The sequence below is a fragment of the Typopeltis vanoorti genome, chromosome 24 (genome assembly GCF_054136105.1).
Source record: "Typopeltis vanoorti isolate ZY-2024b chromosome 24, IOZ_Tvanoo_1.0, whole genome shotgun sequence".
NCBI classification, from domain to species: domain Eukaryota; kingdom Metazoa; phylum Arthropoda; class Arachnida; order Uropygi; family Thelyphonidae; genus Typopeltis; species Typopeltis vanoorti.
The window spans coordinates 17252792-17278563 of NC_143572.1; the positions used below are offsets into that span (position 1 = coordinate 17252792).

The window sequence follows — 25772 nt, forward strand, 5'->3', positions numbered from 1 at the left end:
TTCACTATATATGGGACAAACTGCCATGGTGAGAGACATATATGGCACAACAGAACTGGGTATCATTGGACAAGGAGTAAGACAAGGCTGTTCTCTGTCACCAATTTTGTTTAACATGTATTCTGAAGCAATGTTAAAAGAAGCACTGGAGAATTCGGAAGAAGGAATAAAGATTGGAGGTAGACAGATATTTGCAATAAGATACGCAGATGACAAGGCATTATAATCAAATACTGAAACAGGACTACAATATCTGTTGAACAGATTACTGGAATCCTGTATCAATTATGGAATGAAAATTAACATCAGAAAAACAAAGGTAAAAAATAGCAAGGAAATGGGCAAATATGGATATCAGAATAAATGGGGAAAAATTGAATCAAGTAAATATCTAGGAAGTGTTATTAGCAGTGATGGAAGATGTAAAAGTGACATAAAAGCAAGAACAGTGATGGGAAGAGATGCATTTAACAGAAAATGGAATTTATTCAGAAGTAAAATGGATAGAAACCTAAAGAAAAGAGTAATAAAATGTTATGTGTGGAGTATTGCCCTCTATGCAGCTGAAACTTGGACATTGAAGAAAGAAGAAATTAAGATTTTGGAAAGCTTTGAGATGTGGATTTGGGGAAGGATAGAAAAAATCAAATGCACAGATAAAATAACTAATGAAGCGGTCTTAAAAAGAGTAGAAGAAGAAAGAAAAACTGAATCAGACATATTCTGAGAGGGAATGGAATCATCCGAGATGCCATCGAAGGAAAAAGAGAGGAAGGTAAGGAAAACAATGCTAGATGATATGCTGAATGGAGACAGGTACACAACCTTGAAAGAGAAGGCTCAGAACAGAAGAGAGGAAGAAAGGTTTTTGCTACTAAGAGAAGAACCTGCTCAATTGCAGAATACTCAAAAAGAAGAAGGTGAAGCAGGAGCACAATTCCCTTCTGAAAAAAAAAAAAAAAAGAAAAAAAAAGAACATAAACAGCACATTAAATTTACCATAATAACAATGGTAAATCTGGTCTTTATGATCATCTACATAGAATTGACTGGAAAGGCACATGATCTTTATATCAGAGTGAAACGTGGTTTGAGCACAACTTTCTCTTATGTTAAATTATTGATTAGGCCACCAATATATTGCTTGTGATCAGATGTGACCATATCTGATTTTATGAAATTTTTTCCTAGATGGCTGTTGCTAAGCAAATACAGGAAACTTAATTTCAGTTTCATGCTAGGAAGTAACAAACATCACTAATGCAGAGTAATGTACTTATTTAAACCATCGTTATTAATGTCATTAATTTCATTCTTTTAGGTTTTGAATGTTTGAAACAATTATCTTCGTTTCCTCCTGCTAACAATGTTTCTTTCTTTGACTTGTTTTGCTTTAAATTATCTGCTCTTCATATTTTATGATGTCAGTAAATGTTATTTCATTTGTAATAATACATTTATGATTAAGTATTTAGACTTATATGTGACTATTCATATTGTTTGATAAGTTAATGGATTATCAAAATACAACATATAAAAAAGGACTTGATTTTGAACTTTGGCCAACCAAATTGTATTCTGTATATTGCTTAAACCAAAAGACAAAAATATTAAAAAGCTCATATATCATGCTAGATGGAGCACTGTTCTGTTAGAGCAACTGAAATAAACTCAAGAAAATTAGAGAAGTGCCATGATAACATAATTAGCGCTACAAAAATAAAACAAATACTACAAAAACAGGTGAGGTGAGATTCTTCTATATTTCTACAAGATGATATATTCAGGCATTGATGATTGCAGAAAGGGAAGGTATAGCTACAGTATTCAAATAAATATGAAATGTATCTTTCTCATCATCATCATCAAATTCCTGCCATGTACCCTCAAGAGGTGTACAGGATATAATAGTACTACATGAAAAAAATTACATCATTACTAACTCCCTATCTACAATTTTCCTCCAAACCAGTCTGTTACTTGTTAAGACTCTAACATTATCAGATCTTATATTTTTATCATCTAAGGCACTTTGTACTGTATCAATCCACTTATATCTTGGACTTCCTCTGGGTCGTTTTGCTGTCAACCTGGTAGAGAACACTTGTTTTGCTAATCTTTCTTCACCCATTCTGTTTAAGTGACCATACCACCTGAGATTAGCTAACACATTCCTGGATGCTGACAATGTCAAGTTCTTTCCTAATATCCTCAATTTTAATATGATATTGCCATTGATGCCATCTGTTCATGCCTCTAATCTTTCTCAGGACTCTCATATTTGCAGTCTCTAGTCTTTGGTCAAGTGTTTTACTTCTGACCTAGCTCTCAGATCCATAAGTTAAAACTGGTTTGAACACTGTCTTGTATACAGCTAATTTAGTGTTCCGAATAATTTCTCTCTTATTCCATATGAATTTATTCAATTGACTTCCCATCATATCAGCTTTGCCGATTCTGTTGTATATTTCTATATTTAATTTACCATCTTCACTAAAAATCGTGCCTAAGTAGCTGAAATGTTTTACTTGTTCCACAGGTTCTCCATTCACAACACAGTTGACATTTTCAATGATTCTGCCTATTTTCATTGTCTTTGTATTTTTATTGCTGACCTTCATACCATATCTATTACAACTACTATTCAATTTAGTCAGAGAATCTTGCAGACTTGTAGCGGATTTATTTAGAAGTAAAATATAAGTAAAAGGTGAGTGTGATATTTTTGTCCAACTTCAGAATGAAGAAAATAGTGATATGACAAGAAACGGCAAGGATGTACATGAGAATTATGAGAGTGTGAATGTAGAAAGTGTGAATGATAGTATTAATGGTTTATCAGAGAATAAAAAAGATGAGATAGATGCATTGAGTGAGATCGCATTGTTGAATGGTGTGATAGAAAGGGCAAAACAGCAGCTAGAGTGCATGAACAAAAGTCGATTGAATGAACCAACCAATAATAAAAGGTATGACAGGAAAAATAGGCGTATGAATGTGAACATGAACAAAATGAAGGATAGAGTGCTATATGGAGACTCGTTAGTACGAGGTGTGTTAGTAGAGGATTTGACAAAATCGTACCAACCTGGTGCGACCATAAAGTATGTAACTGAGACTATTAGAGAGCAAAAGGAAAGGGTTAAAGAAATGATTGTTGTGACAGGTACGAATGATTTGAAAGGAGATAAAATGGAAATGATAGAAGACCTGAATGAATTGTTTGAGGTAGCAAAAGAAAAGAGTGAGAGAGTTAGAATGATTAGTCTTTTGCCACGGTATGACAGTGAAATGCTTAAAAGGAGGGCCATAATTGCGAATGACTTTATGCGTGGGTTATGTATGACGAGTGGTGTGGAATTTGTGGATGTGTGGAGTGAGTTTGATGGGCGAAAGGATCTATATAAGATGGATGGCTTGCATTTGAATGGTTATGGTGTAAGAAGCCTTGAGAAAGTGTTACTGAATGTAGTGGATGTGCAAATTCAGAATGTAAGAATGAATATAATATGCTAGAGCAAATAAGGACAACAAACCAGAGTGGGATAGTTAATATATGCATCAAGGTAGGGTTGAGGCCTTAAATTCATGTACACTAATACTAGGAGTATTAGGAACAAGAAGGAAGAGTTTTTGGCCATGGTTGGCACTTCCAGACCACAGGTTATTGGTATTAGTGAAACATGGCTGACTGTAGATGATATAGCTAGTGGGATTGAATGTGATGGGTATAGTGTGTTCAGGAGTGACAGAGAGAATAAAATGGGGGGAGGAGTATTGTTGATGATAGCTGATGAGCTACAGCCAAGGAGAATAGAAGTTGAATTGCAGGATAGAGAAAAGAGCACATTTGAGGCCATTTGGTGTGAGACTGTGGCTAGCAGAACTAAATATACAATTGGGTGCTGCTATAGACCAGGTGATGGAAAAGATGGTGGTGACAGTATGCACAAGCAAATAGAAGAAATGGGTGGAAGGAGGGTGATTATTATGGGAGATTTCAACTATGGTCGCATTGATTGGAGTGAGGAGAGGACACACGGGAGGAAGGAAGTGGATTTTATGCGGTTATTAAGGGATAACTATCTGCGACAGCATGTAATGGAAAATACTAGGGGTCAGAGAGTGCTTGACCTAGTAATTACATCTGAGGATTTGGCTGTAACAAATATGACCATATTGCCACCAATCGGTGAGAGTGATCATAGGGTCTTGACTTGGGAGGTGGCTAAAGGTGTAGAATTTTCAATTAAGACAGGGTACATGTGGAATTATCGGGCTGGAAAGTATGACAAGCTTAGGAGTTTGATTGGCTCAGTGCCATGGCATGTACAACTGCAAAGACTAGAAGTTGATAGTGCATGGGAGGTAGTTAAGAAGTGCTTGCATGAAGCAATGGCTGACTGTAAACCTAGAGTGCGAATAATAAATCAAGTAGGGGGTTAAATGGATGAATAACACCATTAGGCTTGAGCTGCAAAAAAAGAAACAACTATGGAGGGAATTTAAGGAGAAAGGTGACCAGCAGGCACATGAACGGTATAAAGCACAGGCCAGAAGGGTGACGAGTGTGGTAAGAAAAGCAAAAAAGGATTACGAAAGAGCGTTGGCCATGCAGGCTAAAGAGAATCCTAAACAGTTTTTTAGATATATAGCAAGTAAAAGGAAAAATGTACACGGCAGAATGATTCTAAAGAATGCCGATGGTAGGGAGGTAACTGAATCAGTTGAGATAGCTGAGTTACTGAGTGAGCACTTTGCAAGAATATATCATCCAGGTGGGGACATTGCAGAAACGAATAAACCAGTAGATTATACGGGAATTGTGGTGAATGAAGTGGAGGTGAGTAGTCTATTGCATAACCTCAATGTCAATACATCTGTGGGATTGGATGGTATACCAGCTCGTGTAGTATGAGAAGCAGCTAAAGAATTGTCAGTACCCTTGACCATTTTGTTTAATTTGAGTCTCGGGTCTGGGTTAGTCCCGAGCGGGTGGAAGGAGGGGAAAATAGTTCCACTGCATAAAGGTGGTTCCAAGACTACTGTTGTAAATTACCGACCGATTAGCATATCAGGAATCATTGTCAAGGTCTTAGAGAAATTAGTCAAGAAAAGAATACAGGATTGGATAGATGAAAATGGGATATTGTATGGGGGACAACATGGTTTTGTGAAGGGTAGATCATGCCTCAGTAACTTGCTCACGTTTTATAACACAGTGACGGCTGAACTGGATAGGAGAAATGGGTTTACAGTGAAACTACTGGACTTTGCCAAGGCCTTCGACAAGATACCACATGGAACCCTAATCAGTAAACTGGAGCAGATGGGGATAGATAAAGGGTTGGTAAGATGGATAGGAGGGTGGTTGAAGGAGAGATACCAGAGAGTGGTTTATTCAGGAGTGGAGTCAAAAAGACGTCGTGTGACTAGTGGAGTGCCACAGGGCTCTGTTCTTGGACCACTGCTTTTCAATTTGTTCATCAATGATATTGGAAAGGATTTGAGAGGAAGTGTTCACTTGTTTGCTGATGATGGAAAGTTGGGTAGAGCAATTGTGAGTGCACAGGTTGTCAAAATTTTACAGGATGATTTGGATAGTTTGGAGGCCTGGGCTAGGAAAAATGGATGTCAGTTTAATGTGGCAAAGTGTAAGGTTATACACTTTGGGGTGAAAAGAATAGCAGCAGTATATCGCATTGGTGGAACCGTGCTCCAGGAGATTGATGAGGCCAGGGATTTGGGAGTGCTGGTGGATAGGGAGTTGAAGTTTAGGGGGCATATTGCAAAAGTGACTAAAACAGCTCACCAAATCACTTGGCTTATGAAAAATACTTTAACATGCATAGACAAATAAGTTGTTGTTCCTCTGTATCGAGCATTGATAAGACCCCATCTGGACTTCTGTGCCCAGTTATGGGCACCAGGGTTTCTTCGTGATGGGGAGGAAGTGGAGAGGGTCCAGAGACGAGTGAACAAGATGATAGCAGGTCTGTGAAATGAACCTTATGAGAATAGGTTGAGGATTTGTGGGTTGCAGAAATTGGACGATAGGCGAAGAAGGGGTGATATGATTGAGACATTCAAATTACTGAAGGGTTTTTATAAGATCGATCCAGAAGATATTTTCAAAAATATGACTGGTGGTGGGATGACTAGGGGCCATGCATGGAAGCTGGGCAAGAGTGCAGTTGACAAGGGTGTTAGAGCCAGGTTTTTTACTTGGAGAGTGGTGAATGAGTGGAATAAGCTTCCAGAGTCTGTTGTGGGTGCTACGACCGTGAATGAGTTCAAGGCAAGATATGATAAATACTGTGTGAATGTTGAATAGTTGTTCCAGACATGATGTTAGGGCCTCCTTCGATGAGTCTGTCGACTCCTTGGAGTTTCCCGGAACAATAATAATAATAATAATAACATCCTCCGCATAAAGCAAAGAGCTGACATTAACATCTCCAATATTGATATCACGTTTAATACCACTTTCCTTCATAATGTGATCCATATAGGTAATGAATAATAGAGGGGATAATGTACATCCTTGTCTCACATCAGATTTAACATTAAATCATCTTCCTGTACTTTCTTCAATTCTAACTGCTGACTTACAACTCAAATAAAGACTAAGTATTGCTTGATATAATGCCCCATTGACACCATATTACTGTAGCGTATTGAATAGCTTCTCTCTTGGCACCTTGTCATATGCCTTTTCCAAATTAACAAAACTTAAATACAGATCTTTGTTATATTCCCATGCTTTCTCGACTATTTGTTGTAAAGTGAAGATCTGATCCTGACAGCCTCTATTTGGCCTGAATCCAGCTTGTTCTTTACCCGGCTTTTTTTTTTTTTTTTTTAATGGCAGGCAATTTCAAGTAGAGTCATGTGAAACAAACATCAAAATGGAGAATTGGACAATACGACTTATTTCTGCCTAATGCCATGCAGAAGGTTCTATTAAGGAAGAAGCAGAGGGCAGCTGACAAAGAAAAAGTTAGTTCTTGTTGAAGATCCAAATAGCAGGGTAAAAAATAAATACCAGAGAGAAACATTTTGGGAAAATTTGGAGAAAACCATCATCATCAAATTCCTGATATGTACCCTGAAAGGGTGTAGATATGATAGTACTCCATGAAAAACTTACACCATTACTAACTTCCTTTCTACAATTTTCCTCCAAATCAATCTGTTATCTGTCAAGACTCCAACATTATCAGATCTTATATTTCTATCTTCTAAGGCACTTTTTACAATATCAATCCACCTATACCTGGGTCTTTTTCCTACCAACCTGGAAAAGAACACTTGTTTTGCTAATCTTTCCTCTCTCATTCTGTTTAAGTGACCAAACCACCTGAGATTAGCTCTGCTAACACATTCCTGGATGCTAACAATATTAAATTCTTTCTGAACATCCTCGTTTTTAATATGACATTGCCACTGATGCCATCTGTTCATCCCTCTAATCGTTCTCAGGACTCTCATATCTGTAGTCTCTAGTCTTTGGTCAAGTGTTTTATTTCTAACCCAGCTCCCAGATCCATAAGTTAAAATTGGTTTGAGCACTGTCTTGTATACAGCTAATTTTTTAGTGTTTTGACTAATTTCTCTCTTATTCCATATAAATTTATTCAAATGACTTCCTACCCTACCAGCTTTGTTGATTCTGTTGTCTATTTCCATATTTAATTTACCATCTTCATTAAAAATTATGCCTAAGTAGCTGAAAAGTTTCACTTGATCTAGGTTCTACATTCACAATGCAGTTGATATTTTCAATGCTTCCTTCTGCCTATTTTCATTGTCTTTGTCTTGTCATTGCTGACCTTCATACCATATCTATTACAACAGCTGTTCAATTTAGTCAGGGAATCTTGCAGACTTGTAGCAGATTTGTTTAGAAGTATAACATCGTCTGCATAAAGCAAAGAGCTGACATTAACATCTCCAATTCTCATATCATGTTTAATACCACTTTCCTTCATAATGTGATCATATAGATAATGAATAACAGAGGGGATAATGTACATCCTTGTCATTCATGAGATTTAACATTAAACCATCTTCCTGTACATCCTTCAATTCTAACTGCTGACTTATAACTCAAATAAAGACTAAGTATTGCTTGATACAATGAACCACTGAGACCATATAACAGTAGTGTTTGGAACAGCTTCTCTCTTGACACCTTGTCATATGCCTTTTTCCAGATCTACCAAACTTAAATACAGATCTTTGTTATATTCCGATGATTTGTGAATTATTTGTTGTAAAGTGAAAATTTGAGGCTGTCAGGATCAAATCTTCCAGAACAAGCTGGATCAAATCTGAATCCAGCTTGTTCTTCACCAAGCTTCTCTTCCACAATCCTTCTCAACCGTTTCTCAAGTATACTGGTGTAAATCTTACCAGGAACACTCAGTACAGAAATACCTGTGTAATTCTCACATTCAGTTTTATTTTCCTTTTTATATATGAGTACTATGAGAGCTCTACTCCAATCATCTGGAATTCGTCCCTCTGTTCAGGCTTTCTGTACTATGTAGTGCAGCCACTGTAGGACTTTTATACCTCCATACTTGAGCATTTCTGGTCGAATATCATCTACTCCTGCTGCCTCTCCACTTTTCAAGCCTTTGATGGCTTTTTCTACTTCAAGTATGGATATGTATTCCTGACTGTATGCCTGTTGAGTGTTTTTTACCACTGTGCTATCACTGCTTGTGTCATTTAGCAAATTTTCGAAATAATTACTCCACATACATCAAGGATACCTTTTTCATCAGTTCTCATGTCACATTTATCATCTATAATTCCTTTTACAGCACTCTTTCTTCCATTTCTGAGCTTTTTCAACAGCCTCCAGAATATTTTGCCATCTTTCTGATATTTATTTTCCATATTCTTACCAAGGTCTTCCCATGACTTTTATTTAGCTAGTTTTACACAGTGTTTAGCTTTCTTACATTTGTCTCTGTATTCTCTAAGAGTGCAAGCTGAATAATTTGGTAGGAACTTTTGATATGCTTCTTTTCCTTCACTGCCTCTTTAACCTCCTGTGTCCACCATGGAGTTTCGATTTTTCTATCCTTGCAGACAACTTCACCACGTACCTCTCTGGCTGAATCAATATTTCTTCAGGATTTGCAACTGACTCTACAAGGTTTGGTTCCTGTTCTCAAACTCTTTCTTTTTTCTTGAATGTTTGTGTATTTTAGTCTACAGCAGTGGTCGATATAACATTATTAGGGGTCGATAGAAAAATATAAGACATTATTGTACTGGTAATATTTAATTCAGTTAACTTGGATTACTTTCATCCTGAATGGCAACACAATTAAGAGTGAATTGTGGGAACAGTGACATGAATAAGACCTGTAAGATGTAGCAAGGTCATGAAAATAGTTATGGAGGCCAATAAAGTAGGCCAAAATGACGTATTTACCAATAAACGGATGTTTGTGGTTCCTGCCTGGCCGGCGCAGCGGGAGTGAGATGGCAACACATGTGCGGTTGCTTATTTACTTATCCTTACATGTGTTCGATCCCAGTCTCATTTTTGCCATCGACATACAAGTGAGTGTTAATGTTTCAAAATTCATCAACATACATATTATAATTCAATTGTTATTCATTCACGAACTAAACTTCTCTATGTTGAAGAATTGAGAAGGGCTGGTAGTAATACCAGTGATATTAATACCAGTATATTAATATCACTAGTAATACCAGTATATTAATATCACTAGTAATACCAGTGATATTACTAGTAATAGTAATATAATATACTATATTATTATAAAATAAACAATCTAAAAACTCACATAAGCGTCTTTTTCGCTAGTCCTATTATAATTGCATAATAGTAAAATAGAGGGGGTCGATAAAACATCGAGAAACTCTTGAAGAGGTCGACGGTCAAAGAAGTTTGGCGACCCCTGGTCTACAGTTTACATTTGAGTGCTACTCAACTTTTATTCGCTTTAAAACTTTCTTACATGTTCTTGTTTTCAGAATTCAATTTTATCCTGCTCAAGACTAAATGGTGATCACTTCCAATTTCAAATCCTCTGTACACTCTAGTGTCCTGCACTAGTGGGAAAACATCACTATCAACAATAACATAGTCAATGAGATTTGTTGAAAGTTTTTCACTTGGTTATATTATAAATTAAAGATACCAAGAAATTATAAACTTGGTTTAATCCATTATCCAAGTGTAAGCAAACAAAGATTGTGCCTGAAGTATCTTTCAAGACTGGGGCAACTCATGGCATAAAGCACACCTCCTTGCAGACATGTATAATGCTATGCATTATGGGAAGGGTCACTATCCAGACCGCTTTCGACCTTTATTGAGGTCCTGAAAGATACTTCAGACGCAAACTGAAGTACCAAGTGTAAGCAAAATTTGTTTGCTTACACTTGGATAATGGATTAAACCAAGTACAGTCATCCCTTGACTTATGTCCGTGATCCCATAAGGGAATAAATAACATTTTCGGGTATACTTTCGAACACGATGCAAGCGATTGTAACGTAAAGCATGCACAGTCGCAACAGCAATTTCAGCAGCAACCTCCCTCGGCAGTGTCGGCACATGTCTTCAACCTCTGTTGATTTTGTGTTTGAGAAATGAGTTATGTATTTATCATTAAATATTTGTTTTGTGCACCATAGCCCCTACACGAACAATCAAAAAACCTAGTGAAGAATCATAGAAAAAGAGGTGACCAATTGATCTTGAAATGAAGTTGCAAGTTATAAAGCAACATGAAGCTGATAAGCCAGTCAATGTGATCGCACATGACTTCGGATGGTTTCATTCTACAGTGATGACCATTTTAAAAAATAAGGATAAAATCGTAGAGGCTGTGAAAGGATCTGCTTCCATTAAATCGATGATAGTGACGAAGCAACGACCGGGCCTATCGGTGATAAGGAAAAACTACTTGCATCATGGATAGAGGACCTGAACCAAAAGCGCATACCCCTTAGCACTGTGACCATAACCGCTAAGGCACTAAGTCTCTTCAACATGTTGAAGGAAAAAGCAGAACCCGATTATGACTACGAATTCAATGCTTCTTCCGGTTGTTCATGAGATTCAAGCATTGCTTTGCATTGCATAATGTGAAAATGTAAGGGAATCTGCATGTGCTGAGAAGGCTGCCAAGGAGCTTGTGGGAAAATTGGATAAAATTATTACGAGGAAAGTTATTTGCTACAGCAAATATTTAATATGGATGAGACGTCCTTGTTTCAGAAAAAAAAATGCCTGGGCGGACATTCATTTACAAATATCTAAAATCTATACTTAGTTCCAAAGCTCTTAATGCCCGTATTACGATTCTGTTACAGGTAATGTGGCTGGATATAAACTGAAACCATTTGTGATATGGCACAGTAAGAATCCACAAATCTTCAAAAAACATTAGGAATCATACTCCCAGTTCATTATTGAAGCAATAAGAAGTCGTGGATGACTCAAAAATTGTTTGAGGATGCCTTAATCATGTTATGGGAGTGAAATAAAAAGCTATTGTGTGAAAGAAAATGTAGAGTTTAAAATTTTATCAATTCTAGATAATGCTCCAGGTCATCCGTCTTATACCTCTTATAGCGGTAATCTTCACCAAGTTCAAGGTCATGTTTCTCCCTCCGAACACTACTTCATTGATCCAATCGATGGATCAGGAAGTTCATGCAGTGTTTAAGCCTTATTAACTACAGAGAACTTTTTCTCAAGCCATTTCTGCTACTGAAGGAAATGACTAGACTCTCATGCAATTCTGGAAAACATTCAATATTCATCATGCTATTAAAAATATTGTTGTGGTTTGGGACGAAGTGACCTCTCAATGTATGAGTGGTATATGAAAAAAGACATTAAAAAGGTTTGTGAATGATTTTGGAAGTTTGTAATAGTGAGCCTAGCAAACAATCTGACTGTCAAAGTGAATAATGACGATGTAGTTCAACTCATAGGAAGTGCCCCTGAAGAGTTGGCCAACGCAGAATTGGTCGAACTGGAGGAACAATGTGTTGCAGAAGAGGAAGAATGAGAAAAGGAAGAAGAAAAGAGAAACAGTAAGAAGTAGTTAAACAATTTGCAGTGAAGGGTCTTGCAGAAGTGTTCTCTGCAGTTAGCGATTTCCTCAAAATGGCTGAAGTTGAACGCTACTTAATTATAGAAATGAAAGTACATGATGCATTTGCTTGCTATGAACAAATTTATGGTGAAAAGAAGAAGAGGTATAAGCAAAGCACATTGGACATTTTCATCAAAAAAAACAAAGATTACACCAGAAGAGCAACAGCCTGATCATTCACACAGGGAAGGTAATGAAGATGTGATTGTGGAGGAAGATGTGGGTGATTATTCTCCTGTTTTATAGTGGCAGTAACACACAGTACAGTTTTATAATAAGGTTTAAAAATTCAAATGACAGCATACTTATTACGGTTAAGTCCCTAATCCCTATAACTCTGTTGATTTAATATATCGACTTACGTCCTCCCGGATGGAACGGAACCCGGACGTAAGTCGAGGGATGACTGTATATTGGCAACTCGCATAGGAAAATATGACTTTGTATTACTTCAACCTTGGTATCTCACCTCTGGGTCTGGTTACCACTGATGAGACCCCAATAAAGGTTGAAACCAGTCTGGGTAGTGACCCTTCCCATAATGCATAGCATTATACATGTCTGCAAGGTGATGTGCTTTGCATTATGGGATGCTAAGGCTAGTGAACTCATACCACCTTTGCCACGAGTTGGCCCAGTCTTGAAAGATACTTCGGATGCAAACTTTTTTGCACGTGGATAATGGATTAAACCAAGTACATAATTTCCTTTAATTTATAGTCAATGAGACTTTTCTTATTCCTTGCCTCTTCTCTCCATGTAAATTTGTGCACATTTTTATGTTGGAACATTATGTTAGTAATAACCAGTCCATGTCCTGAGCAGAAATCCAACAGGTATTTGCCATTATTATTAGCTTTGCTCTTTTCTCCAAATTTACCCAAAATATTTTTGTATGTCTCACAATCATTTTCTACTCTACTATTTAGATCCCCAACAAGGACCAACTTTTCCTTTTTCATTGGGTCAGTTGCTTTTTCTAAAGCATCAAAATATTCCTCCACTTCTACCTTAGTAGAACCTTCTGTGGGACAAATAAGTCTCATTGTCATAGGCACAAATAAGTCTCATTGTCCAATTCCCCATTTTGATATTTGCCCACATCATTCTACTTGATATTGCTTGCCAATCAAGAAGATTAGCCTCGTATTTTGTGTTCAATACAATAGCTAAACCTTTTTTTCCCTGATTGTCATTTCCTGAATATAACGTTTTGTATTTATTGCTCAGAAAGATCTCACCAGTTTTTGTCTTTGTTTCAGTCACCCCAACTATTTCAATCTGGTACGTGTCCAATTTCTGAGCTAGCTCCATTTCTTTGCCATTCAGGCTTCTTATGTTGATAGTACTGATCTTGAACTCTGGTGACAAGTTGGGGTGTCTTTTAGGATTTGCTCTGGTAGCTGACTTTTCACTGTTTGCCCTGGTTCCCTGGTGAAAACAATGGGGGCCTTGTTTAACCAGGCAATGCCCCCAGCCTACATGAAATTCTGTCATGTTGTACCATCATTTTTATATTTTGGCTTAAGCCAATAAGAATACAATTTGGTCGGCTAAATTCCAAATTGCCAGCCTATCCTCGTTCGTTCAGTATCCAGGTAGATACCTAACAGAGTGCACTACGAGAAGGTGAGGATTGGACATTAGGTTAGAAGCCCTGATCGGTTTTCTGCATTCTTTTAAAGGCAATTTGGAGGTCGCCTCTAAGTTACACAAGCTTTGACCCTTATGCACCCCTTAAGCATTTGGAGAAAATGGCAGAGCTAATAATAATAGTAAGTACCTGTTGAATTTCTGTTCCTGATATAGACTAGTCATCACTAACACCATGTTCCAACATAAAGATCTGGACAAATTCACATGGAGAGAAGACACTAGAAATAAGAATGTCTCACTGATTATTTTGTTGTTGATATATTCACCTACATGCCCTACCAACTTTTTTATTCTGTTGACTAAATCCAGATTTAACTCGCCACCTTCACTAAAACTGTGCCTAAAGTAGCTGAAATATTTTATTTGTTCTATAGCATGGGTGTCCAACCTTTTGGCATGCCTGGGCCACATAAGAGTACACAGAGAACTGGAAAGAGAAGGTGATGACCATTTAGTTTTAAACAGGGGAAGAAAATGAATCTCATAGAGAAAAGAAAAATATGTAATAAAGTTGTAGAAAAAATCAAACTTAAGCAGCTTTCAAACATGGAGTGAACTGTAGACCCAAACATACATATACTTGAGACTCAGTGGCAAACTCTGAAGAAAACACTGACTGAGTCAGTGAGAGAGGTATGTGATGAAGTTGTCTACAAGGATAGAAAAATCAGAACTCTATGGTGGCCTGTTATCTGAGAGAATATAGAGAAAAATGTACGAAAACAAAGCAGCATATAAAAGTAGCTAAAAAAAAACAAGCCACATAAAGACTTAAAAATATAGAAGACAAATATCAGAAAGGACAAAAAATATTCTATAGGCAAATATAGATATAGATATACTAAAAATGCCTTAAAAGACAGAAATATAAGATCTGATAATGTTGGAGTCTTGATAGATATCAGATTGATTTGGAGGAAAATTGTTGATAGGAAGTTAGTAATGATGTAAGTTTTTCATGTAGTACTATCATAATATCCTGTACACCCCTTGAGGATACATGTCAGGAATTTGATGATGATGAAATACATTAAAATTCAGATGGATATATATTCAGCAATCATGCGAGCAGTTATCAACATTACAAGTTTTTTGCTTATTTTATGCTGATAAATTAAAATTACCACACACAAGATATGTTATTAATATTTTTCACCATTTTAGAGGCAAAATAAAAATTACTTTGTAATGAAAATATCACCTGATTGCACAGTTTTACTTGCAGAACTTGCATTACAAATAACTGTTAACTGTACTACTGTTAACAGTTATCATAACTGTTAACAGTAGTACAGTTAACAAATATAACTCACTGTGATCTTTTGATTTCTTGAGTTAGTGGTCAATTTTTAAGCATATTCTGTTTGATCCAATGTGAACACATATCACATTATTTTAATTTTTTGTGCAGTGAATATGAATTTTTTTTTTATTACTATTACTGATATGGTATATTCCTTCTCTCACGTACATGTACCTAGTGGCCTGTTACATTCATATTAAGCATAGCCTATTACAATTTGAAACTGCAACCGCCTCAAGGATCAGGTAGTTAGCCCTATGCTAGTAGATGCGTGTTTTCACAGGGCTGGTTTGTCTGTTCTGGAGGACAAAAAACCCCACCTCCATATGAGACTGGCTAACTCACCTTTAGTCGAAAGAGACCAGATAAAGGTTCTTCATGTCTTGGACAGGAATCGAACCCAGATCTTTCTGACGAAAGGGCTTTATCTATACACTGATATGGTATAATGGCATATTATTTCAAAATTGAGGAAAACAAGATTGTTTATATTGAAATTGCACTGTAATTCAGACATCCAAATATCTTCTTTTGATATATTTTTCCCTCTATCTCTAAGCTTACACATAACTTCCAAATCATTTACTACCCTCATGATATTTATCTTCTTTTCCAAAATCTTACCACAGGATTTATTTATATTACATAGATTCTCTCTAAATTCTTTAAGAACATATGCTCAGTCCCAAGAAGAAATCATAAACCTATAAGAGGGGAGAAAATCATAAAGAAAGTTTGCTAGTTAGTAACGAGCACATTCTAGCTAAACAATCTGATACATTCTATTATTATTTTATTTATTTATTTAGTTTCTTCTTCAACTTTCTTTATTCACCGTGGATTTCTTATATTTCTCTGGCTTAAAAACTTTAAAAAAAGTTTTTAAACTTCCTTTTTTTTTCACTTCCTGTTCAAGTCCACTGTACAGCAAGTTCAACCTTTTGAAAATATCATTATCAAAAATTTGACCACTAACTCAAGAAATCAAAAGATCACAGTGAGTTATATTTTTTATGCCAGTTACTATGTACAGTAGTACAGTTAACAGCTATCTGCAATGCAAGTTCTGCAAGTGGAACTGTGCAATCAGGTAATATTTTCATTACAAAGTAATCACTGAAGTGGTATTAGAAACAATTAAAGTATGTCCTGAATGTGAAAATCTAGCAAGTATTTGCCATTAGCCAATATACAGTTGGTTCTTGTTGGAGATTCAAACAAAAGAACCAGAAATAAATTTCAGACTAATAATAATCATATTAGTACGTCCTTTTCTCAAAATATTTCCCAGACATTTTGATGTGTGGGATTGATTTCCTATTCTGCTCTTGCAGGTCTCCAGTGAGAACTACCTCCTTTTTTTTCTTCGTAATTTGCCTTTCTAAGGGCTAAAAAAATTATCTTCTCTTCCCCCTCCCCCAAAACTACTGCCATGCTATAAGACTCTGGCAGGGCAGAAAAGGACTAGAAAAAACTAAAAGACACATAATATCACATGTGTTCTGAAGGTATATACACCAGAAAAATGAACACCGTGTTTGCAGGTGAAGGATGCTTAATAATTAAATTATTAAGCATTGGGAAAATTAAGGGATCTGCACTATGAATTGTTGGAACATCCACCCTATTCCCCAGATTTGGCTCTCTCTGACTTCTATCTCTTCCCAAAACTAAAAATCTTCCTCGCTGCTCAGCATTTTTCTTCGAATCAAGAGGTTATTGCAACTGTAGTGGAGTATTTTGCAGATCTTACTGAGAACCACTACAGGGACGCGATGATGGCGGTAGAGCATCGCTGGAATAAATGTATTAGCTTAAGGGAGATTATGTTGAAAAATAAAAATAATTTTGGAATTATAAATTCGCTTCTTCCTTGTTAGGCTGAGAACTTTTAAGACCACCCTCGTAGTTGGGTTTCATAAATAATACAAGTTTTTTAAAATAAATTTTGCATAAAAATGTATTTAGTTTAAATAAAAATATTAAGAATTACACACACACACACACACACATTTCAGAGTCACATTTTTATTTGAGTAAAAATGATACTAATGTTATAATAAATACTTAAGTTTATATTCCTAAGAAATAGAACTCTGGTATTGAACTGTTTCACTGAGATATATGTATGCTTCAAATCATGAAGGACTATTATCACTAAGACAGATGAAATCTTCATTTAAGAAGCATTGTACATAATTTTTTTACTGATTACCATGTCACAATTAGAAACAATTGATATCTTGCATTTATTCTATAATTTTTATTATTTCTCTCACTAATATATACATAAGTACCAAAAGCACAAATATATTACATGTAGTTAGCAAATACCTGCCATCAGAATCTTGACTCTGAACTGCACCAGGATAATAGTAACCATCTCTCCAACGGGCCATAACATGAACTCCTATACATTACACAATAAAGATATTAGTCTAGTTGGAATTTATTTCAAAATGAATATATCTTTAAAAATATAACACCAGGAACAAGTATGAGTTTCAGAAAGCAGTCTTCTCAAATTTTGGAGTAGATAACTAAAAAGATGACTGACAAATATCACACCAATTAGATATTGCAAAAATGCCAAATAATATTATAGTCACTTGAAATGCGTTCCATTCTGATAATCCCATCACACATCGAAAAGGTTCATTAGGTCGGAAATCATTACATGAATGATGTTTACAATGAAGATGTCTGAATGCTACAATGTGTAGGTTTGTTTTGTTATATTTTAAAACTAATTTTTAATTTTGTATACAGTAATTTTATATCATACTTCAATAAATAATGAAACATTGGAAAACACCTTCTGTGCATTTACCAGTAAAATAATCAGATCAAAATACATGAAAAAAGAGTAATTCTCGCACTACAGCTTTCTTCATTGGAATGATTCATTGGAGGTAGGAATTCATCAAAAACCACAAATTCTTCAACTTCTGCAAATGGAACAAAGATTCTGAAGATGGTTTACCACATGCATAACTTGTGGAAGGTCTAGGATCATATTCAGGAGATACAGTGAGAGCAGGAGTGAGCTACTTTTAAAATGTGTGTATTGTATACTACTTAGTCTGCACAGTTTGCTTTTTCTTTCCTATATAAATTTCTCTGTAGCAAGCAATCATAACTTTTCATAGTTCTGTTTACTTTGCTAAATCTCTCCATGTTAGAATTCATTTCCTCAAAGAACAGAACTGCATTATTAACAGAGAGAAATACCTCTACCAATTTTTTCACTGTACTTTTTTGAGGCTCAGTTTCTTGTTCTTCTGGCATTTTTCCTCTCTTCTTCTTGTGTGACATTATGTGCTTCTAGCTCTATAAGATATTCATATGAGAATCTCTGCCACAACTTATACAATAGTTTTGCATCTTCATTGTAAAATTCCAGACTTTTTACCTAGGAAGTCACCTTGTAAGGCTTTGTTCTCTGTCAAATCCTGAGAATGCATGAACATGTATTTTCAGTAGCTTCTTCCAAACATCATGCATACACTATGCTGTCACTTCACTCCATGCTGCATCTATATTCTTTGACAATACAAGATATTATGGTATCACCATCATCTTCCTATCTTGTATTAGGCCTTGGGGCTTGTTACAGTCTCATTTTATCATTTATATTGTCTTCCAACTGATCTCTTCCCCATGAGTTTGTATTCAAGGATTTGTTCGGTGATTCTACTTTGCCCATTCTTCCCATGTGCTGTTTCCATTTCTATCTATAGTTGTGGATATATTCTATTATTGGTTGTTTGTTAATTTCTTCAATGATTTCTTTTATGACCTAACAAGGTGTATACTGCGGTTCTCCTCATAAATCTCATTTCTACTGCAGTTATTCTTCTCTCATCATCCATAAGTCAGCACTAGACTTGCTAATGTTTTATAACTTCTAATCTGAGTATGTTTTCATACCTTTGAAGGTTTAAAAACTTGATTTAAAATATTTAAAGTTCCATTGAAATTTGTAATTTTAATTTCTATGTCTTTTTCTTCTCTGTAGGTTAAGTGATATCCAAAGAATTTGAAAGAGTTGACTTGTTCAATAATTGTATCGTCTAAACAGATTTTACTTCTTATTGGTTCGCTTCCCTTAAAGACATTTGTCTTCTCTTTTGAAATTTCCATATTAATTTTTTTTTTTTTTTACTATTATTCAGGATTCAACAAGAATTAGAAAACAATTAAGAGATACTTGAGCTTTAGTATAGATCCTGTTTAGTATAGATGCTGATTGTGAAAAGAGTATATAGGACGAATATTTTATGTAAAGATAGAAAGCGTAAATCCATTACATCAAGTTTTTCTGTGTAAAGAATTATGTTTTAGTAATTGAGAGTTTATTTTTCACTTGGTTAGACTATAATAAGTTTAGTTTAATCCTTTATCCAAGTGTGAGCAAAAAAAGTTTGTCCCTGAAAGTATCTTCAGGACTGGGGTAAGGCAGTGCAACACCGGGCAACTCGTTGCAAAGGTGGAGAACGCTCTCATCACTACTATCTCAGTATCTCCCATAATGCAAAGCACATCTCCTTGCGGATATGTATAATGTTATGCATTAAGGCAAGGGCCACTACCCATACTGGCTTCGACCTTTATTGAGGTCTCATCAGTGGAAGCCAGGCCCCGTAGTGGAGACACCAGGCAGAAGCAATGAGAGGTCATCCCAACCTATAGGAGTTGGCAAAGGGTGTACAACGTTATTATTAAATTACTCCGGATTCAGAGAAAGATGTTGAGAGTTTATTTTTCACTTGGTTAGACTATAATAAGTTTAGTTTAATCCTTTATCCAAGTGTAAGCAAACAAAGTTTGCACCCGAAAGTATCTTCAGGACTGGGGTAAGGTAGTACAACACCGAGCAACTCGTTGCAAAGGTGGAGAAAGCTCTCATCACTCCTATCTCAATATCTCCCATAATGCCCAGTAATTTAATAACATTGTACACCCTTCGGCAACTCCTATAGGTTGGGATGACCTCTCATTGCTTTTGCCTGGTGCTCTCCACTACTGGGCCTGGGTCTCACTGATGAGATCTCAATAAAGGTCGAAACCGGTATGGATAGTGGCCCTTGCCTTAATGCATAGCATTATACATATCCGCAAGGAGATGTGCTTTGCATTATGGGAGATACTGAGATAGGAGTGATGAGAACTTTCTCCACTTTTGCAACGAGTTGCCCGGTGTTGTACTACCTTACCCCAGTCCTGAAGATACTTTCAGGCGCAAACTTTGTTTGCTCACACTTGGATAAAGGATTAAACTAAACTTATTATATGTTTTAGTAAGTTGTAACGACCATATTATGTTCTATGTGAAACGTATGTAATCTAAAGTTCAAGGCGCTTGGGTGAGCATTATGCTTGAGGCAGTGTAAATTATCCGAAAGCGGCTCACGCTCGAATTCACAGAAGAGTCACACCTAAGGAGACGCGGTGACCTGGATGGACTAGCGGGAAAGGAAGGTGAGTGTTGGGTGAAGATTCGTAAAAGAAAAGAGGATACTAAGGGTGTGAAATAAAAAGGGTTTGCTCCCCTTGCAGAGGACTTTTTGGGCTTTTGATCGTCGTCCTTTTTGCCCTTGCTCGTGTCTTGATAGATATTAGTTTGTATTATTGACCTGCTCTTCTCGGACAAGCGGTTCTATCTCGCCTCATGATGGATCCAGGATAGCCCGTAGATGTTCAATATCGGCAGCCGTAGTTCCTGTATACATGACCCCTGAGACAGCGATGTGGAATAGGACAACCAGCAACAGAACCAAAACAGCATGGACAGATCACAGCCATGCTGAAGGGACAGATGAGACGAACACCATGTATGACCATGTACGTTAAGGTAATTCTACGATGTTCCAGACCCAGTTTCAAGGAAGGAGAACCTAGCACTGTATGCAGAATGTAGACTATCTTGGTAAAGTAATGTTTTATTCACCTTTATGTAAAAGAGAATCATGCTGTGAAATAAGTGTGAATCGCAGTCAAGTATTAAGTATGAACGGACATTCTAGTAAGGAACTTTAGGTGGTTAGCGTTAACTGCAAAGGTTTAGCTCTATTGGTAACTTTGTCTCAGATTGAGAATTAAGTAGAGTGTGATAATCATGATTTGTAATCTTTAACATAGTTTGATAGGATAAATTGGGAAGATTAGAGTTTTGATAATTGTATTGTGTACAGTCAAATGAATGGAGTGTTAAAGGGAGCTTATGTTAGATTTCCAATTAAGTTCTAAATGTCAATAATAGCTCCTCACATGAGTATGACTTTAATCTAATAGTGAGAATGAATGTAACTATGTACAATTTTGTGATCTTAATAAAATGTTGTTTATGTTTTAACCTGAAAATAGCCTGTGCCTGAATTCAACTCATCGCTCATAAAATTCGGAACCTAATGCAGAGTATATTTGAATATATAGGCCACGATTTCAAGCATCACTGAACATAATTAGTTTAGACATCTAGGTGCTGAAGGATAAGCGTAAGGATAATCACCTCTGTATAATTTCTGAGAGAAGTTCCCTGGTTAAGGATTCCTCCTAACCTAAGGATACTGGTTGGTGCAGCAGAACAAATAAATTTGCCAGTATCTGACGGGGAAACAACTCCAAACAGTAATTACAAAGGATTTGGCTCCAACAATGAGATAGGCGTCCTTTGTCTGAGAGTTCAATACACGTGGTATTGAACTCTCAGACAAAGATAGATAGCCTTTTGAGTCTAGCACCATAGCTTGTGTTACGATAGGATTTTCAGGGTAGTCAGACTAAGTGAGAATTAAAGTAAATCGATTAACACAAGGACGAGATAATTAATAGGTATTAAAATACAAAAAAAAAAAAAAACTTTAACTCTGTCAAATGCCTTAGAATAATCAATAAAAGCAATATGGGTTTCCACATTGTATTCTTTATGTTTTTGCAATAAAATTTTTAAGGTAAAGTATCCATTCTGCTCCTCTCCTATCTTATCTTCATAGAATTGGGACAGTCGATTTTTAAGAACTTTACAATAGATTTTATATCCAGAGTTTAGGAGACTAATTCCTCTATAATTTTCACAGTTATTAATATCACCCTTCTTGTGTATAGGAATAACTATTGCCTTTTGCCAGTCTTTTGGTGGTGATTCACCATTCCAAATTTTATTTATTAGTTTAAGAAAACGAATTTTGAGGTTTGGGCCTGCATATTTGATTAATTCAGTATTTAATCAATCTTCACCTGGTGTTTTATGGTTTTTATAACTTTTTAGAGTAGTTTCTAACTCATGTATTTATATAGGATCCAAGAGTGTCTTATTATTGAAGTTTATTGTTTCAAAATCTTTATTAAGAGTCCAAAACTCTTTTTTATAATAACTTAGATATTCTGATCGATGGGTGAAAGATGTGCATTTTCTTTTATATCTCCATTTAAATTAAGTAATATGTTAAAAGTTTTGGACTGTGGACATGTAATATCTGTTTCAAGTTCAGAGGCAAAGTTGTGCCAGGACTCTCTATGTTTTTTTCTTACAGCTTGCTCTTTTTCTCTTGTATTCTATATAGTCATCTCGAGATTTTGTTGCTAAGTATTTTTAAAAGCATTCCTTTTCTCTTCAATAATTTGGGCAATCTGATCATCACATTTTTTAATTCCCTTTCTTCTCCACCATTTCCTCTTTTTTCCCAGTGATTCATTGGCAGAGTCTCTTATAACTGTTTTGATATTATTCTCCATTCATCCTCAACAGTTTTGTCTAAGTTTATATTTTCTATTTTTTCATTAATTCTTTTTTTATAGAGACATTTAATGCTAGGGTCATTTAAAAGGCCAATCTTAAAAAAAAGGTTTCCTGTTCAGATGAATGGGCTTTTCTCATTAAACATTGATATGAAAATTTTAGGTTTGAAACAAGAAGAAAGTGGTTCGTTTCTAATTCACAACCTCGGTATACTCTTGGATCTAGAATGAATTTTGCAAGTTTTTTATTAGCTATTACATAATCTATAATTGTCTGCAAACCATATACTGACCAAGTATATTTATGGCAGTCTTTATGCTTAAAGAATTTGTGATTTTTAAACTATTAAATACTGAAAATCAATTTTTTTTCCATTGCTATTGCATATATGTTCTCTATAGTTTCCTACACAATCAGAAATAGGGATGTCTACAATTCTGGCATTAAGGTCTCCAAGAATGGATATGTAATTATATTTTTATTACTTTATTATACAATGAAACCTGTGGAGAATTCATGACTAAACAAACACACGTAATAACCACAGTAATAAGTAACTATTTCATCCTAAGTATCATAGGACATCGTCAGTACAGTTAATTTAAACGATACTAGGAATGACATACAGTTAGGGCACATGATTACAATGGAATCCCAATATGCGTGCAGTAGCATGTTATAGAATTAAATGAAAATATATCTGGAGGAAAAAAAAAATAGATTACATTAAAATAAGATAACATATATAAAAATTATTTTATACAATTTTGTATGACAATTTCCCATGCTTTAGGAATAGCAAGAACATCATTACGGTTTGTTACCTTCTCCTAAAGACAAACTCTCACCTCTGATGCTACCTGGCATGTACAAGGTTCCGTGCTCCTGTAAATTGTCTTACTATGGACAGACAGGTAGATCTGTTCATAAACGCATTTCAGAACATCAAGACCATATCCATCTTATCAAACTGCAGAAATCTGGCCTCACACAACACATGGAGTTGAAAACCCAAACCATAGGATCCATTGGAAAAAGACTAAACTTCTACATAGATTTTTATATAAACATGAATGTTTATATAAAGGAAGTGCTTAAGCCCTACTTCACAGACCAAATCTAAACCATAATGATGTTCTTGCTATTCCTAAAGTATTGGAAATTGCATACAAAATTGTGTAAAACAATTTTTATATGTGTTATCTTATTTTAATGTAATCTATTTTTTTTTCCTCCAGATATATTTTAATTTAATTCTATAACACGCTACTGCATGCATATTGGGATTCCATTGCAATCATGCGTCCTAACTGTATGTTATTCCTAGTACTGTTTGAATTAATTGTACTGACAATGTCCTAGGATACTTAGGACGAAATATTTACTTATTAAAACTTATTACTCTGGTTATTACATGTGTTTTTAGTCATTTTTATCTACCTTGTTCCAGACATCTTGTAGCATATTGTAGAATTCATTTTTCTTCCTCATTACTTTCAATAGGGGCTTAAACTGTATTATTGTTAAGTGTTTTTGATTTAGCTATATTGAGCCTTTAATATTCTTTCATTGTGATATATATAGTTTTCTATATTGTTTTTTTTTAAAGAATTATAGAGCATAAGCATTATTCCACAGCAGGCTCTTTCTTCTCTAGGAAGAAACCAGAGTAAATTTGGATGTAGTTTGATGTAAGTTTGGTTCCTTTTTGCTTCCTCTTAGTTTCTGTTATAGCTGCAATTTTTATCTTTTTTTGGTGATAGTATTTGGTCCCATTGACTATTCTTCTGTCCAATTCCCTGTACGTTCCAAGCTGCCATTTTGAAAATGTTTTCTTTTTTTTTCCCAATTCTTATCCTTGGTCAGGCCTTCCTCAAGGGTTCACTTTAGTGAGTACGGGCATGGCAAACCCAAGGTACCTGATGCTGGACCATGCCTTACTTCATGTAATATATATCTGTTATATTATTCTGTAGACTGGTCCCTCCTCTTCTTTCTTTGCTTCTTTCTCCTCTCCTTGCTCCTTCCCCCTGATGCTATTAGAGTATTCGAGGGCTAGGGGTGAGTCTTTCCTATCTTGCTAAGTCATTTCGTCTTATGCAGCCACCGAAGGAGGCAAGCTAGCCTCAATAGGTGCCGGTCCCAAGCCCGGATAAATGCGAGGGTTGATGTCAGGAAGGGCATCCGGTCGGAAAACTTCAGTGCCAACTCAAACTATGATTATGAGTCGAAGAGAAAATGATATAAGGGCTAGGGCATACCCCTTAAGCGATGCACAGCCACATCGCCCTACAGCTGTGAGAAGTGGATGAGGGCTACTGCATCAAGGGCAGGTGCGGTTAAAGAAGCGAGCCCAGCAGGTGGAGAGGATGTTGCGAGTGGGAACACTGAATGTTGGAAGCATGACTGGAAGGGGAAGAGAGGTGGCAGACATGATGAGAAAGAGGAAGTTGGACATTTTATGTGTGCAGGAGACAAGGTGGAAAGGGGGAAAGGCAAAGGAACTGGGAGATGGATATAAATTGTTCTACTCTGGAGCGAATAACGAGGGAAGAAATGGTGTAGGAATTGTGGTGTGTGGCAGAATGAAGGGTGAAGTACTGGACGTGGGTAGAAGGAATGACAGGATCATGCGAATGAAATTGGGTCTTGGAGAAGAGCGGGTGGTCGTATTATGTGTATATGCCCTGCAAGTTGGTTGTACAGCAGAGGAAAAAGATGAGTTCTGGAACGTGTTAGATGAAGAAATGAGGGAATTGGAAGAAAATGAGATGGTGATTGTCGGAGGAGACTTGAACGGGCACATAGGAAGACAGAATAGAGACTGTGAAAGGGTGCATGGTGGCCACGGAGTGGGAATGATGAACCAGGAAGGAGAGAGGATTGTGGACTTTGCAGTAGCATTTGATCTGGC

At 36.1% G+C, this 25772-nt stretch overlaps 1 protein-coding gene across 4 annotated transcripts in view; it reads right to left on the bottom strand.

Annotated features, from left to right (window-relative positions):
• LOC150092959 (uncharacterized) overlaps positions 1-25772 on the bottom strand; it is a 538308-nt gene that overhangs the window by 145229 nt on the left and 367307 nt on the right. For all 4 annotated transcript variants that reach the window (XM_090413661.1, XM_090413660.1, XM_090413659.1 and 1 more), the window contains one exon: positions 17452-17527. In XM_090413661.1, coding sequence (XP_090269787.1) covers positions 17452-17527 — 76 coding nt within the window. The remainder of the gene's footprint in view (positions 1-17451; positions 17528-25772) is intronic.